At 42.7% G+C, this 17,722-nt stretch overlaps 1 protein-coding gene across 8 annotated transcripts in view; it reads right to left on the bottom strand.

The window, feature by feature from the left end:
• Positions 1-17,722, bottom strand: part of MTSS1 (MTSS I-BAR domain containing 1) — a 191,742-nt gene that overhangs the window by 160,293 nt on the left and 13,727 nt on the right. For all 8 annotated transcript variants that reach the window (XM_075920153.2, XM_075920154.2, XM_006123574.5 and 5 more), the window contains exon 2: positions 3,739-3,800. In XM_075920153.2, the coding sequence (XP_075776268.1) occupies positions 3,739-3,800 (62 nt within the window). The remainder of the gene's footprint in view (positions 1-3,738; positions 3,801-17,722) is intronic.

Raw genomic sequence — 17,722 nt, 5'->3', positions numbered from 1 at the left:
AAAGCATCTGGGAGAGAAATTTTCTTTGTAGAGTGTGGGTGGGAGAGAAAAAGGACTTTGCATAAGACCTATAAAATCGCTAGCTGAGCATTTGAGCTACAGTACCTATGGGCAAATACTTTCCCCCATCCCCTTCTAAACAAAATTACTGGAACAGAGAGGGTGCTAGAAATTGTCCCCTATCCTTCCAGTCCTCATCTACTACACCAGGGCCTAGATCTAGAAGCTCTGCCAACGGCTGCTGGCATCAGAGACTGTCCAGGCCAGAAGCATTGGCGTGATGGCCTGAAGCTTTGTGGTGCTGCCAGATGGCATTTCTCTTTCTGAGCAGCAGCAGGGCCATGCTGTAGAGCTGCAGACTGAGTACTTAGTCTCTTTTTGGGGGCAGAAGTGGAGTGTCCCTAGTCACTGCAGTCCATAAAGAAAATTAGTAAAACGTGGAAGAACTCTGAAAACCTGCAGTGAAAAGCCAGAAAAATGCACCGGGAAAGCAAAACAGGGGGCTAGGCCTGGCTAGATAGAGTGCCCCATTATATGAAGGCTCTTTTAGATTCTGCCCTTCCTGTCAAAAGAGAAGTTGCCCAAATGTCCAGAACTGGTGGCATCCAGGATGTGAGAAGAACTGGAGCAGTTTTGAAACAATCCCAACTGGGCAGATACACTGTACTTCTAAAATAAATGATTAAAAACTTCCAGTTTGCCCTGATTTATTTAACACACCTTAGCTTAAGGACATATTACACAATAACCGTTCAAATGCTTAGCCTTTGAAGACTTCACTCATTTTTCTTCGCTCCAAGAAGTAGCTTCCTGTCCTCACTTTTGGTTGTGTGTCATTTCCTCCCCCACACTTGGCCAGAACCGTATTTGTATGTCCCCTACGCCTACAACCTTCCAAGCTGGGAAAGGTAGCAGAAGCAAGAAGCCAGGTAAGATTGGGGGTATTGGCTGCATGGAGGCGCTTCTGGAGATACAGAAGTGGGCCAAACTCTTCCCAAGAGTAAATATATATGGTTCTAGTTTCCAATCCATCCCATTCCATGACAAGACTTTAGGGAAAACTTGGAAACTGCCTAGACAACTTTTAAGAACTTTTAAAAACCCACGCGGATTCTTGCCAGCTGTGTGTTCCTTAAATCCAAAGTGGATTTAACAATGACCTGCAACTTGGAGTGACGCTTTGACACGATCCCGTAAAACCTTTCTGGCATTAAACACTCCCAACTCATGGTAAATGCCACATACTGGTATAAAACATGCCACATACTGGTATGAAAAAGCAGTATGTGGGGGCAAGTAAACCCACACTGACCAAAACAATAGCTTCCCAGCCCCACGGGCATGTTTCAAATCCTGTACCCCAGGACTACTGAGGGAGGAGAGACGGACAGGAAGAAAAAAAGAAGACAACTGAACACAAGCTTTAAAAATAAATATGTTCATAACTTAATAGGAGTCAAGGGAAGCATAGTTCCTCATTCTCTCCTTTTACTTCAGTAACAAAGGAGAAACCCATGTGGGATACCCACTGGGAGAGAAAGGCATGGAAAGAGCATCCCACATGCAGGCTACCAACCACATACAGGGTTTTTTGCGGGAAGTTTTTTTTTGAGAAGACACATATATCCAATTAGTTTACGACAGAACTATTCAACATGCAGCCCGCGCTACCTGCCTCAACGCTGAGGCTCCAGGAGCAGCACTGAGCTACGAGCCAAGCCACGCGGCTTTGAAGCAAGCCCCTTTTTCAGGGGCTGCAGGCTGGCAGGTGGGGCAGCAAGAGGCAGTGGCAGAGCATGCCTGCTGCATCTGTCACAGCAGCATTGCCTTCCTGCGAGCAGAGCCAAGTGGCACTGAGACAAGCCATGTCGGCACATGGGCAGTGAGGCACATGGCAAGGCAGTGGCAGAGCTGGGCAGCAATAGAGCGAGGCAGTGGTGGAGCCAGGCAGCGAGGCCGGGGTGAGAGAGATCTGTGCTGGGGTTTGGGTAGGGTTACCATACATCCAGTTTTTCCCCGGACATGACCTTGTTTTCACATGTTAAATTGCCATCAGGACAGGTTTTTTAAAAGGCAAAAAATGTCCGGGATTATTTGCCCTGCAAAGGGGATTGGGAAGGAGGCGGCAGCACGTGTCTTCAGGGAACGTTCAGAGCCGCGCACCTGGACAATTCATGGCCACTCTTCGCACAAGCCCCAGCGCCTGCAGGGAAAAGCGCATGGTTCTGAAGAGACCCAGGGCGTTACCCTCCACCTCACTAGATTTATGTCCCCGGCTCTGCGGGAGGGAAAGGGCATTGAGTTAGAGCAGAGAGGCTGGGGGTGCCTGGCTCTGGGGGAGAGAAGGGCACTGGGTTGGAGCAGAGGACTGGGAGGTACCTGGTTCTAGTGGAGGGGATGGGCATTGGGTTGGAGCGGGAGGATGCCTGTCTCTGGCGGACAGTGGGGCACTGGGTTAGAGCAGGGAACTAGGCATTAAAACTTCTGACTTCTTTCCTTTCCTGTAGCTGGGCAGTGGGTCTGTTGGTTAGATTTGGGGGTTTCAGTCTCTGCTCTGTGAGGACTATGGGAGCTGGTGCGTGGTGGGGTGGGCAGGGGAAAGGAAGGGATTCTGGGAAGCAGGATTCCTGAGTTCCTTTTCTAGCCATGCCACTTCTTTGCTCGGTGCCTTCAACTTCACATTGATTGTACAGATATTTCAGTAAATATTGCATTTGGCAGTTTTTGTTTGATTTGTTAAAATTGCAAAGCCAAAACAAAAAAGTAGTCAATAGAATGGTCTTCTGTTGATATGTGTTTTAGTAGTTAAATTGCTGATCTGTCATTGCTCATTAAAAGCGCTGTCATATAGGTGGAAATAGGTAAATATTGCATTTTATTAATATCGGCAGAACTGACTTAAATGGGGCCTGCATGTTGTGTAGTCTTGCCTTAATCTTTGTATTCATGCCCGTCAGTATGAAAGAAGCTGTTTGTATATATTTGCATAAACAGAATTGTATATATTTGCATAAACGTTTGCATATATATATGCAACCACACTTGAGTTGTAGCCCTCGGCATGTGCTGTGGGTATCATTGTGGCCCCCGGGGCTTCCAAAGTGGAGTAGCCCCGATTTAAAGATTCGGTTCATGAATTTACTTTCTCTCCTCTGTGTAAATAGGAAGGCATTTTACGAGTCTGTTGATTTCAATAATGACCCCAAGTCGTGACATGATAGAGAAGCTGCTTGAATAATGTTTTATTAATAGAAGACTATGAAAATTTATTCAGAATGCCACTTGTATACTGAAGCCCAATTCATTACATGTTATTAACAGCTGTTGAATGACCCAGCACTTTGATTCCCTTGGCAGCAAGATCTTCTGTCCTAGTTTTTAGATTACCCAATATTTAGAGTATTCTTCTAACTTAATAATCCTTTCTTATCTTACATTTATAAAAATAATATAAGGACTTTTAACCCCAAAGTTATGGATTCATTAAACCAAAATAATGAAACTGTTTTGCGGCTCCCTTTGGCTGCAAATGGCAAACCACAGCCAACTGGAACCTTAAGGTTTCCGTGGCTGCGGAGCTGGTAAGTAAACAAACTGGAGCAGCCCAGTAATATTTAAAAGAAAAGCTACTAAAACATGCTAAATAGACTATCAAGGGTGAAGCACCATTTAAACCACACAGTATGCCTGGCATGTGTGCATATACCAAAGGGACAGGCTATATGTTAAGAAACTTACCGAAGCTGAGACTGCAGTTTCCCAGCTTTGTTTATAAAATCTTCCCAAACTGGGTAACTTCCCTGGAAAAAAAAAGAAACAGTAATAATGGACATTGTAGTGGCCATTTAGTTTTAACATTCAGAATGTCCTGGTTTTAACAATAAGAATGATCAAAATAAAGCAATAATTCCTACTTTTTGTTTAATAAATTTTCATCCCTTAAGCCTTGTAACATTTATCTAGCCATTTATCTGCTGTTCCTTTAAAACTACATTGTCCTTAAAAGAAAAGGCTCACACTGGTTCTGAAATCACTCAGCCTATTTGCTGAACATAACAGCAGAGAGAACACTACAGCTCAGGACTGGAGGCAGAGAGCTAAATTCAAATCCCTACTCTGCCACAGACTTCCTGAGTGAACTTGGGAAAGCCACTTAGCCTCTTCTATGCTTTTGCTCTTACACCTCCCAGGGGTGTTGTGAGAATAAATAAAGCCTTTGATGATCTCAGACACCACATTCATGTGTGTCTGAGTATTTGACAGATGGGACAGAATATTAGCAGTGCTATTCTCTCTGCATGGAGTCCCTTTGGCCATTCAAAGTTTTGGTCTTCCTCATCAATGTTCCTGGAGATTGGACCAAGTTACCAGAAGTATCACTTCATGGACATTGTGACCCAAATAAACAACAGAGCCATCAACCACAAGAATGGCGCTAAGGAATGCAAGAGACAGGACTCTCTCAATAAATGGTCTACAGGTCACTGATGTTTTCAGATTAACCTTGAAACCTAGACTTCACAATTGTACTAGCCAAAAAATGCCAGAATTTTTATGCTCCACCCTCAAAAGTCTCCTGCAAACATTCTGGGTTGTTTTGTTTTGTTTTTGTTTTAAATGAAAAACAAAATTTAAAAAATCCAAATCAAAGAACACAAAAATTACTCCTAAAAATCAATCTTTTTTCAATAAAGATGTAGTGCAAAACTAAAAATGTCATTTTTGTCAAAAATTTCAGCTTACTCTGTTGTATCAGTTTAGACAGAATTTATGGCCTCAAAGAGTCAAAAGTGTTAAGATGACCCTGAACCTGTCTGACATTAAATGGTATTAAATAAGGTTTGGAACGCAGAGACCCAAGCCCTGTTTAGTACCATGGCAAACACTATTAAACATCTTTTTATCCTTTTATTGCAGAAAGAAAAAGGAAGAGGAAACGTTAATACTCGAAACATTTGAAGTGCAGAGTATGGCTTTCATTTGAACATCATCTCTCATTCCTTTTTCCATTCTACCTACAGAGTTTTTATAAGGAAAAACACCTTGTTTGACAGTTCTTTAGATGGTATCAAAGAAGATAACCATCCTTTTGGGGGAAGAGGGAGTTTGTTGAGATTGTCTTTAACAGCTACAGCCTGTTAGGTTTGATCCTGTTTAGATAAAACAAGACAAATACACAAAAGAAGGAACAGGAAAGAACAGCAAAGACAAAGTGCAGCTGTTTCTGATGTTGACTTACACTTGCAATCTAGAAAAACAGAGGCACCGCACATGCTCTTACTGGCCACCTCAACAGTACAATCAACCATTGCTACTCCCCAAAAAGTAATTCCAGCTGACTGGAGACTAGAGAGAAAGAAATTTGTGTTTGCTTTAATAAATTTCTCAGACACTCAGTTACTGCAGCAATGGGCCTGCTACAAGCCTAGATAAAACAGATGTTTAAGACTGAGAATATGCATTTCAACCTGAAAGTTATTGAATGCAAATGTAATTGTTTGTAGTAAGGTATATCTGTCCCAACAGTTGGCATCTCTGTTTCTATCAAATTAGACAGAATTATCATAATGCCAAAAAACTCTAGGCACGTACCAGAGCCCACTGTGCTAGGTGCTCTACAAACAGAACAAAAAGAGTCTCTGCCCTCAAAAAGCTTACAAAACAGGAGAAAAAAAAATATGGATGGACACAGTCAAGACTGCAGAATACAAGAAAACAATGAGACACTGCCAGTTAGCATGATAGATACGGATAGCAGTGCACCAGTGTACAAGACTTTTCAAATATTTTTAAACATTATCTACCCTGCAGATTTTGTATCGTGCAATACCATATCTAGTAACACCCCAATCTTAGAGAAACTGTGCAATAAGTTTGGCTTCTTTTGCTTACTAATCTATTTGGCAGCAAATCAGAATGTCAGATCACAATATCTTTATGAACTATAATCCATTGGATTATAAAAATAAGAGGCTGAACCCACAAACCTAATCTTAACTGAAATTTCACACCCTAAAATTGTTAGTGATGATAAATAAGCATCGATATCGAGAAGTCAGATATAATTTTAAATGCCTGCCCCTCAATCTTTTCAGCAAATGGAAAAGATTGACTATTTTATCAATCTTGTACTGATTTGCTAAGACAAAATAATTTTTATTTGAAAAGAAGAGCATTGAACTTAGCAGGTTTAAATCAAAGAAATATCTTCAGGGCAAAGGAGAAAGCAGCAGGTTAAAATGGATGCACTAGTTTCCTCAACAAAAGCTTCATACACCATATTCAATTTCATGTGAATATGGTATTTACTATTAGATTCCCCCAGTTTCCTAATATTATTTCAACTCAGCTGGTTGACAAGCCTTAGGGCTTGTCTACACTGGCACGTTTTGTTGCCAAAAACTGCCTTTTGGCAATGAAACAGCAAAAGCAATGCGATTTGTCAGGAAATACACCTAGTTTTGGTGACATAAATGTCTACCCATGAAAGAGACTTTTTTCTTTTCACCTCCCTTTATTGTCAACAAAGAGCCAGCGTGGCCCCTGCTGTTTGTTTTGTTGAGAGAACTGGCTTCCACCAGTATCTCACAATGCCTGCTCTGATGGCTGTGCTCAGTGTTTTGTGATCTCTGCAGCCCTTCAGGCATTCACCCCTCCCCTTTCAAAGCTCCAGGAAGTATCTGACAGCTGAGTGAGCTGCTCTGTTTGGGGAACAAACAAAGAACAAATCATTAGAGTGCTTCTGTTCTGTAGACAAAGAAGTATGAGTCTGAAATCTTGGCTCTACCGAAATCAATGAAAGTTTTGCAATTGACTTCAATATGACCATGATTTTACCTGAGTTTTCTTCCCAGGTAACACCTCTATATCAGCAAAGCCAATTCTCAATGAACACCAGAAAGTGAAGAGGCATTGTAATTCCTACATTCATAATTCCTTTAGAAACCAGATTTGTGCAGACAGTGCCTCTGCATGTGCAGAATTGGATTGCTCTTGTTATCATAACACAGGTCACAAAAGCACCTTCCCAAATCAGGGCCTAACCACATTTTGAAATTTCAGCCCATGACTTGTCCCAATTACCTCTATGGAATTATTCACACACTTAAAGTTAGGTATGTATTCAAGTACCTTGCTGCACCAGTGCCTTATGAAGCACATCAGCTGACAGTACATAAAGAGATAATTTTTATATTTGCTTTCCATACCATTATACGTAATTGGAAAGGAAATTCAAATCATTTACAGTTAGGCTATCTGCTGCCTTCTGAATACCAGCAACCTCACAATTTAATTAGTTTACTACACTACCTATTAGACATGAAACAGACTCAACTCAAGAAATGGCAGAATTCTACAGCTGACCTTTCCATCATTAACAGCAAATATCCAGAGAAGAACAGAATGACTCACAGGACTGATAAGTAAGTGCTGCATGCTCAGCATGGGTGAGGCTGGGTAGTTAGCTCCAGGTAACTGGTTCAGCCAGCCTGAGTGAGAGCAGCCTCATGGCAAAAGATCTGATCTATACTGAGTGTTTGGATTACCATCAGCAGATGATCAACTTGTGCTAACTGGAAAGGTAGTCTGGAGCTGCATCCTCGTTGCTTTACTAGCTAGAGCATCTACAACTTGGATTCCACACACACCCCTAACAAGCCAGATACTTTAAAATATCACTAGGAGGTTGCACCCCCTACTTGCTACGCTTGCCAAAACCCCTCTCTCTAAAGATAGGCAGCCCCAGCTCTTCCCCCAACTGCCGGGGAGGGCCAGGCCAAGGCATAACAGCTCTGGCCAGCCCCGGCTCTCCCCACCCCCAGCTGCTGGGCAGGGCCGAGGCCATGCCAGCCCCCACCCTACCCCCATTTTCCCCCACCAGCCTTGCCATGCCTTGCTTTCTCCCCTAGGCCGCTGAGGGGTTGGGCTAGGCTGGGCTGAGCTGAGGTAGGCCCAGCTCTCTCCCCCCAGCCACCAAGAGGTCGGGCTGAGCCAAGACCACACCAGTCCTAGCTCTTCCCCTTACCCTCCACCCCCGCCTCAGCAGCCCCAGCTCTCTCCCCCTGGAAACCGGGGGTTGGGGTGGGAGCTTTCAGCCAACCAGGTGCATGACAGGGTTGGAGGTGATGGGAGGGGGTAGGGTACACAGCTCCCACCCACCCCCTGCAAGGGGGGAGGGAGCCTGACTCCCGATGCCCCCATCATCCCCGTGAGGAGAGAGGTCGCATGGCTCCATCCCACCGGAGTACCAGGCAGGAAGGGAGGAGGCAGGGCAGCTGAGAGAGGGACTGTGGGATGCAGAGTGATATGATGACATTACTGTCGCCCCAAAGGAAAAGTTTTGTTTACACACACACACACACACACACACACACACACACACACACACACACACACACACACACTGGGGGGAGGGGAAGCAATAGGGCTAGAGGCAATGGTGATTTGCACCCTGAGCTAATACCACAGTGAAACCAAGCCCTACATTTCTGATTCAAGTTTGACCATGGTCAGTGGCAACAAAGTGGGCTACCAGCCCACAAAAACTTATGCCCAAATAAATGTGTTAAGTCTTTGAAGTGCCACAGGACTCCTCACTGTTTTTGCTGAAATGAAACAACACTGCTACTCCTCTGAAACTTGCTATCTTTAGAGAGCCTGTGTGTGAGAGGTTTTTTCCCAGTGACCACATCTCTCACAAACAACCTCTGCAGAGAGACTGTTCCCTCTTAGCCCTATAAACAGCTGGACCAGAATTACCACACACCATGCTGAGGTAGGAGACATGCACTGTGATTGTCTTAGATGACTGTTGTGTGTACAGAAAAAATTTCATCTCTAGGGCTATCAAAATGATGTCTTTCACATGCATTTATTTTAACAAACTGCATAAATCAACCAGCTGGCCATGAACCTAAACCTAATGTCTACACCTCATGGGGAAGAAATGGATGTTAAAATCTTATTCAGGAGAAAAAGCCCCTGAACAAAGTGTTTTATGTTAAGACGGAATTGTCAGCCGTGTAAATGCAAGACAATCACTGATGAGTTAATCATTACCATTTCCTTAAATCTATCAGTATTACATCTCTAGTTCAAAGTAATAAATTTGAGTAACAGCATAGTCAATTAACCGATAAGCAAAAACTTAAAGGTTAATGATATAGAGTATACACATTTCCCTCACCCCCTCTTCCTGCCAGTACAGGCTGGACAGCAGCCTGGCTCAGTCCTGGCTTGCAACAGGCCCGGGACCTATCCCTGCTGCAGCTCTGCATTTCAAGTGTATTAAGTGCCAGGCAGGCAGGCAGCCCAGCTCAGTTCTGGCTCGGATTGGGTCCGGAAGCTCAGACCTTCCCAGACAGGAACGGCTGCCATGCCATGCTGCTGCCTCTCTCTCAGAAGTAGCAGCACAGGGCAATAATAGGCAGCCAGTCTGCGAGGGAAGCTGGTTTCCAAACTGGTTTCCCTTGCAGACCAGCTCGTATCTGCCACCCCGTGCTGTGGCCTCTGGTACAGTGGCTGCCAGGCCCGCCCCCAAGGACTGTAGAATAGTCAACTAACGGATAAAATTTCATGAGGTTACCTGATTAGTCAATTAACTGATATCTACTCTGAACCCATTTTCTTTCAACAGTAAGCTTCTAGTGTTTCCAAATGTGTGTATATGTAACATATGCATTATGTATGCATATGCCAGCAACCTTTGAAACATTGACAATTAACAGCGGGCCTACAGCTTTACTGAATTCTTAAGCAAAATACAAGCTGACAACTAAGCTTACCAAAGCAGTCTATTTATGCTGCCATTTCAGTGGCATCATTACACTGCTAACTGCGCCTAACAAAGAATACTGGAACAAAGAATACTGACACCAGTCATGAATTTAACTGTGTCATAGGGAGACAATACAGACAAAATATAACTTGGGAAGGAGAGATTTTGTGGCAGGGTGGCTAACACTATGCGACACACAAATCAAATTCAAAATCATCATCTACCATTTCCACAAATCTTGGTTCCCTTTGTTTTTAAACCTACCCACAGAAGCTACATTAATATAATTAAATTTGCTTCAAAACTGATTCAGATAAATCAGTATAAATCATAGAATCATAGCAGATTATGGCTGAAACTTGGAAGAGACTGCAAGAGACAAATTCTTTCATGTGGACATTCTTAAACTGATCTAAAACTGGTGGATCACAATTTAGCTTATATTGATACCAAAATAGCTATTTATTAGTTCAATCCTAATTGAATCCCTGGATGCTGCTAAATTGCAGGTGAACAAAAAAAATCTCACCTTCCAGTCGTATGTGCATGCTATGGTTTTTATCTATATTGCATTCATTCCTGTCTAACTCTTCTGGCTAGCAATAACTCACTCTGCTATTCTACAGCCCTGACCTTTCCTCCACAAATCTTCGATACAAACCCTTATTTTGAAGATTTCCAATTATTCCTATTCCACCAGAAATTGTTCTCTCTTTTTACCCCTGAGATGAGCCCTTTCTGAAGCCAGATCAGTAGTTTGCACGCTCCGCTCTCTTCCGGAATTTAAATTCACTTCTCTTTCTCTTCTGGAATTTAATTCATGTGTATTAACAACAGTGTCCCTTTGAATCCTTCAATTAAAAACTTTTGTCAACCTGATCTTGTGAAGTTCTGAATGCCCAAGGAAAGCAGTAGGAGTTGAGGATGCTCATGAGGCCACAAGATATAACTATAGCTATTTATCCCATCTTCTCCAGCCAGGGAAACAATTTATGCAGGGCCACCTTGGTGAGGGTTATGAGGAGTAAATGGACTCTGCTGAAAATACTAGCCTAGGATTTAGGAGACCTGAGCTCAAGTCCCTTCTCTGCCACAGACTGATAGACACACCTGGGACAAGTCACTTCATTTATTTGTGTTCCCCATCTGTAAAATGGGGATAACAGTACTTCCCTACCTCTGACTAGTGTTATGAGGAGAAAAGATTGTGAGGTGTTCAGACACTCTACAAGGGGCCATGGAAATATTTTCTTTGTAAGATTTCATCCTAAGAAATACTTAATACAACATTACCTTTTTAATTAATTGGAAAAGCAACTATATATTTGCTTTGACTAACAAATCTAGTGTGATTTCAAACTACTTTTGAATATCAACAACATAGTGTTTTTATAAGTGCAAGGTTTTACAGAGCTACTTCTGTTCAGTCTGGAATTTCTGATTTCAAAACAGCTGATAAAGGAAATATTTTTTTCTTTCAATGTAGAGTCATTTGAGCTCAAGTGTTATCTATAAAAAGGGAAGGCTTCCTTTATCTTTCAAACCGTGTTCACAGTGTGAATAGTGTGTTGGGTAGAAGATCAGCTTTAGAACGTAAGTCCTAGGGCCTTCTATTGAGAAACTTCAGGGTTTACGGACAAGTCAGTCATTTGGAAGATTTGGGAGGGCGAGGGGGGGTCAATTGGGGTCTATTTTTTCAGACGTAACCTTATTTCTTTAAATGTCAACTACTGTGTTTTTCTTTGGAATTTATATTTCATCAGAGTAAGATACTCCAAAGCATTACAATTTGTAGTGACAAACCTTGGTGTTTAGCAGCACTGTTTTTGGTTGTCTGCCTAACAACCACCAAGGCGTGTCATCATAGCCGAGAGACCAGGTGGATCCCCTGACACTCACTCAGCTCTCCACCCTTCATATTCCCCAGAACATACTTCAGGAGGTGAAGGAAAATTACTACTCACTCATCGGGTTTACCGCTACCGTCCTGCAGAAGGGTGCACCCCACCCACCTCTCACCCCGGCCCTCCAGATCTTCCCATCAGTGTCCTGTCTCATGAGTGTTCCCAGCCACCTCCCCCTCATACCCAGAGCTGGCTGTACGCTTTGCCGTTGGTACCTTTTCGAACCATGCTAAGAGACCATCTATATATACACATGCTCATGTGTCACACACTTCGTTTCCCCACCCTTGTGTCCCGCCTGGATATGAAATGGAAGGTGGGGAGTGTGGGGGTCAGTGGAAGGTGGGGAGTCCCGCTGGGTCAGTTTGTACTCAACCTTAGTCCCACAGCCCACAGGGGATATCAGTTGGTGACTCCTACATGGAGGTGTGAGGATGGGCATCTACCTGGCATGGTTCATCTATCCCTGAAACCAACCTACACACACACACACACACACACACACACACACACACACACACACACACCTGCAGCGTGCCAGGTTACAGACCCTTTTTCAGCTTCTCCAGAACCTCTTGTTGAGGTTCTGCCTGTACTTCTCCCCTCGTTTATTTATACCCACTCCTTCCCTGGCCCCACAAAGTCACAGGACCGCCTCGTCAACCTTTTCCTAGTGATGGCCAAAGCGGCCATTCATAACTCCAAAGAGAGGAGGTTGGCAGGGGCCTGCAAATGTGGGGCTTGTTTTTCTTCACACCTCCATGCCGAGTTCCTTCAGATAGTATCCCCTAATTCTCTCGATGCCTATGAGGAGCAGTGGACACTGTCTCTGGCTTTCTGCTCGGTGTACCCTTCTGGTTCCCTCATTTTGACCCTTTGACCATCATACCTGTCCCCGTTTTCTTTTTAGCTGTCCAAAGTAATGAGCTGAGTTCTTGGGCCCAGTGGATTCTCCCCAAAGGCTAGGGCAAGGTCGATTAGTTGTGGGTGGGATTATGGCCACTCACCTCCCAGAAACAGAAAGAAACAAGGTGTGTCCTTAGCAGGCCACAGTAATATACCCCTGTCATATCTTATTGGTTAATTAGTTAGTTGATGGGTGATTAATTGTAGCATGGCTGAGTCCTCTCTTCAGATCCTGCAACTCCTCTACTGCAAAGGTAGGCAGGGTACTGTCTTTCTGCTTTCACCTCTCCTCACTGACTATCAAGCCAACAGGTGAGTTTTACCATATCAGTATTTAGCCAGTTCACCATTAAAATTCCAAATCATGTCCCCTCAGGGCACATACTGTAGCAGTTGCCTTAAAAGTACTAGGCTGAGCTGTTGGAGCACTTTATGCTCCCTCAAGCCTCAAAGGCAAAATACCCAGGCCTACTAGCATTTGGACAAACCCCGCCACATAGTAACCATGCCCAATCACAGGCTTAGTGGTCATGGCTTTTTCTGGGCAGAGGAGAGCACTTTGAATACTATGTGCATAAGTAGACTACACATGAAGGGTGCTCAGCTTGTAGCCCTCAGGGTCACGGGATTGCCATATTCACTAATCTCATGTATGCATGCCATTTGGCCCTATGCAAACAAACAAACAAACAAAAAGGTTCTGTGAAAGCCAGCCTTACATTAAATCTAATCTTTTAAGGTAAGTTTAACAACAGTTCCATGCAAGTCCATGCAAGTGGCATAGAGCACCTGGCAGATGGAGTCATGACTCATCACACAGGAAGTGTGTAATCGTCACTCCCTGGCAGATTTGAGAGAATCCGTGTTTGACATATCCTGAGACACTAACAGCCCACTCTAGGATTATACTGCAAATCCTACAATGGGAAGTTGCTAAAAAAGGTGATCTAAAAATGGCTCTCTTACTTTTTTCAGGCCAGCAAACCTGCAAGGTAGTTAATATATGAACCAAAACAATTTAATAATAATCACCCTGAAATCTAAGAACATTAAGCTTCAGAAGAGAGAAGAGTCACCCTTTCCAGAAAAGGATATTGCTCTGGTTTCTCGAGAAACCAATGCCACACAGATGCAGATGCGCAAAGTAAAGTTACATTTGATGAACAGGCAATACTTACATAGATTATACTGAAGGCAAGGATAAGAAACAACCAGATTGCTAAATTCAACAGAAAATTGTTAAAAATCCCTTTATTTAAGAAATCTGAAATAAAATTTAACAATGAAAATAAAATTGTATTTTTCAAAAATACAATCATTTTTTAAAAAAGCATGTGCATTTTCCTTTTACTTTCCAAAAATAACCCCACCCTTAACTGAGTTAAGGGCCTGAACAATACTGAATAAATCTGCTAGTCTATCTATATATTTTAGAAATGTGTGCCTCTGTCTGAGAGTCTATTTTTGCAAGAACTCCTCACACAATAAGAGCTACGACCACCAAATTTGGTATGCAGCTTCCTCTTATACTAACTTAAAAGCAAGGTCAGGGTTTGATTGTGCCATTGCAATGGGATGTGCCTGGAATTCAATTGTTTTTCATACAATGGAAAGGGAGGGGTCTAGTAGGAAGGAGTTATACTTTGGAATGGGACACAGAGGGACAAGTGCCCCAGCACGATGCCACTGACTGGCATCAGCGGACACCTTGGTCTGATGCAGGGAGCAACTGCTGGCTTCTATGTGGCCCCCTACATCGCCAGACTGGGCCTAAATCCGAGAACTGGGGTGTACAGCCTCTCTGCCCCTGAGCCAGCCCCCGGGCGAAACCGGTGGTCAGGGTGCACAGCTACTTCTGCCACTTACTCTGGGCAGATCTGGGGAGAAGCCAGAATACATGGCACTCTTCACCCCTGCCCTGGCAATGCCGGGTAAGTCCTCTATATTCATGTACTGCAACTAATAAATGTGAAGGAAAGACTTGGGCACACTAAAAATAGTGAATAAAACTGGCTTTAGGGAACTCCAGTCTGGGTCTCAGTTCCTCCTATGATACTCACCAATGACAACAACTGCAAATCTTTCACAGAACTATCTGAACGTCACAGCAGTGTTACTCATCACAGCCAGGAGTCTCCACTTCCTCATCGCAAGCCCCATTTCCCCCCCTCCCCTTCCACCACCAAGTTTATCGCATAACACTCACTGCAAGAGGCATTAATACAAATATCATGGGCGCTGGCATTTCTCAAAATTAGCTGGTGATTTCCTTGTTGATTTTTTTAGCATAATTACACAACTGCACTTAAGTTTGCAATTCTGACACCCAACTTCACACACTACAAGCACATCCACAGACTGTACATCTGTCCTCACAACAAAACAATATTAACTGTACTTCTCAATACATGCCCTGAAAATATAATACACACAATCCTAAAAATCTTATCTATCCACAACAAAATTTCCCTCTCATTAGCTATCACAGCCACTAGAATGATCAGTAATACGAGCACAGTAACATCCAGTGTCTCCAATAAAGAACAGAGCGTCTATTCTACTTGGTGCGGTACAAACATACAAAGATTACACACAAACCACAACTGAGCTACAGGACACAAAGGCAAAGTCTTCCAAAGAAACTTCAGTGGACAACACAACAAGCAACGCCCCAGCGGAAGCAATACAACAGTGGCCTTAAAATGGAGCTTAACAGCTGACATATGTCAACATGTGGGGGAAGATACAGTGGCTGACAAATCAATTCACTAAACCAGAACAACATCTGCTCCCAATAAGTTTTTTTTACATCAGTCAACAAGGGAAAAGGGCATTTGGCAAGACATGAGAACAGAAGTTACAGAACACCAGCAAACAGCATTGCATTTCTCTGCTCAATCCATGGATGGATGACTATATAACTCGGGAGTTAAGCTCTTCACAAGGTAATAAATGCTCTTGCAAAAAAAACACAGGACAGCTTTGACACACAACAGACAGCCCAATTTGAAGTTTATGATTAGCTTTTCTGAGTTTCTCTACTATATTAATAGTAAATATTTTCTTTCCCATACATAGCATTCCCTCTCTGACAGTTGGTTTCTCCACTCTTCAGGCCACAAAGCTAATATTAGAAATAATTGAAGAATCTACTTGATGAAATATCTTCAGCAGAATGTGTCTCCCAACAAAATGTCCAGTTAACAATGATGTCACAATGAGGTGACGTAGATTTAGGCAGTGTCCATAAATAGTTTGTTCTATTTCATTCCTCATGCAGATCTAGAATAGCACATGTATTCTAGAATGTTATTTTATTTGTCTCTTAATGAACAGCATTTAGTTACTGCTGCTTTCATTATCAATTTGTACCTTGCTTGGTGCAAGTGATTTTGACAAATTCATTTCCCCACACACTTCCCTTTCCTATCCCTCAATATTAATATCACAATTAAATTAATCAACCAATGAAGTTTCTGCAACACCAAATACACCATTCTCTCCATCACAGATCTCAAACATTTTCCCCTGTCTTGCAATCTCAAGATGAATTAATTTACAGCCAATTATTTCAAATAGTGTTTCAATTCTGAGGTCTAAAAAGAAGATTAAAATACTCCATTTCAAACCTTTCTTAAAAGAAAAGTTTTACCTAACATTGGTTGATATGCCAGTCAAAATACATAGCAAATAATAAGGCTAACATGCCTTATAATCGTAGGGAAGTGAATGATTAACTGGTAGCCCAGCCAGATTGAAGCAGCCCCTCACCCAACACAGGCTGGGGGCTACTCCAGCCCAGCTAGATCCATGGCGCTACAGGTGGGGTTGCTCAGACGGACCGAAGCAGCCCCCGCCCATGGTGGGCCCAACCTTGCCAGAGTAGCCCCCACCCGCAGCAGGAGGATGAGCCCGCTGTGCCGTATCATGCAACAGGTGAGGGACGCACCAGCCCAATTGGGCTGAAGTGGCCATACCTGCCCGTTTAAGCAGTTAACCAGTAAAACAACCTTTAACTGGTTAACTGATTAAATGGGATTTTACAACCCTAACATATAGCATGAACATGAGAAACCTCTATGTAATTTCAGCTAAGATTTCAAAACCTGTGAACTGTTTGTTAGAATTTCCAATTCCAGACTAGAGCAGACCATAAGTCTATCTAGACCAGTATTTTACCTCTGACAGTAGCAAATACCAGATGAGTTAGAGAAAGGGGTGAGAAAACTTGCTAAAGGTAGCTATGGGATAGTCTGCCACCAGGAAAAAAGCCTTCTTCTAAACCCCAAACTTGGAGGCTGTCTTATGCTGTGAAGTATAAAGATTTATATCCCTTCCAAAATTTGTTTAATAGTCATAATTACTTTCAGAGGGGTAGCAGTGTTAGTCCATAACTGAATAAACTTCAAAAACAACACACAGTCTTGCAGCACCTTTGAGTCAACAAAAAATGTAGATGGTGTCATGAGTTTTTGTGGGCACAACCCACTTCTTCAGAACACCTGAAGAAGTGGGTTGTGCCCACAAAAGCTCTTGATACCATCTACATTTTTGTTAAGTCTCTGAGGTGCTACAAGACTATTGGTTGTTTTTGAAGTTTATTCAGTCATCATTACAGATTACTTGATTACCATATAAGCAGCTCATTCTTTTTTGGAACCTTGAGCAACTCTTGACTTCAACAGTGCATTACATACAATTTAATTGTGCTCCAAGTTGAAAAAATATTTTCTTTTAGAAATTTTTTAATTTGCTGCCTCTCGACTTCATTGAGCATCCTTTTGTTCTTATATTATGAGAAAGGGCAAACAGAAGTTTTCAATCCACCTTCTCTCTCTCATTCATAACAAGCACCTTGAAATACTTTTCTATTAGATGAAAACAAATCTAGTCTTAATTTGTTGATAATTAAAATAAAGCAGATGCAGGGCTCCTTCAGGTTTATATAAACATCTTTCACTCTGCTTTGTAAATCAAGCCATGCATATAGCTTGTAAAGTCGGCAAGCACATGTAGTGCCATGCCATTAGGTGCTCAGATCCTTTGAAAATGAATTCACTAGGCATTATGGATATTAAATATCGGTTAATTGACTTGCTGAATAGTCGATGGAATTTCCATCAACTACTTGACC

Source organism: Pelodiscus sinensis, chromosome 2 (assembly GCF_052426305.1).
Source record: "Pelodiscus sinensis isolate ZL-2025 chromosome 2, ASM5242630v1, whole genome shotgun sequence".
NCBI lineage: Eukaryota > Metazoa > Chordata > Testudines > Trionychidae > Pelodiscus > Pelodiscus sinensis.
This window is presented reverse-complemented; position numbering and strand designations above follow the sequence as displayed.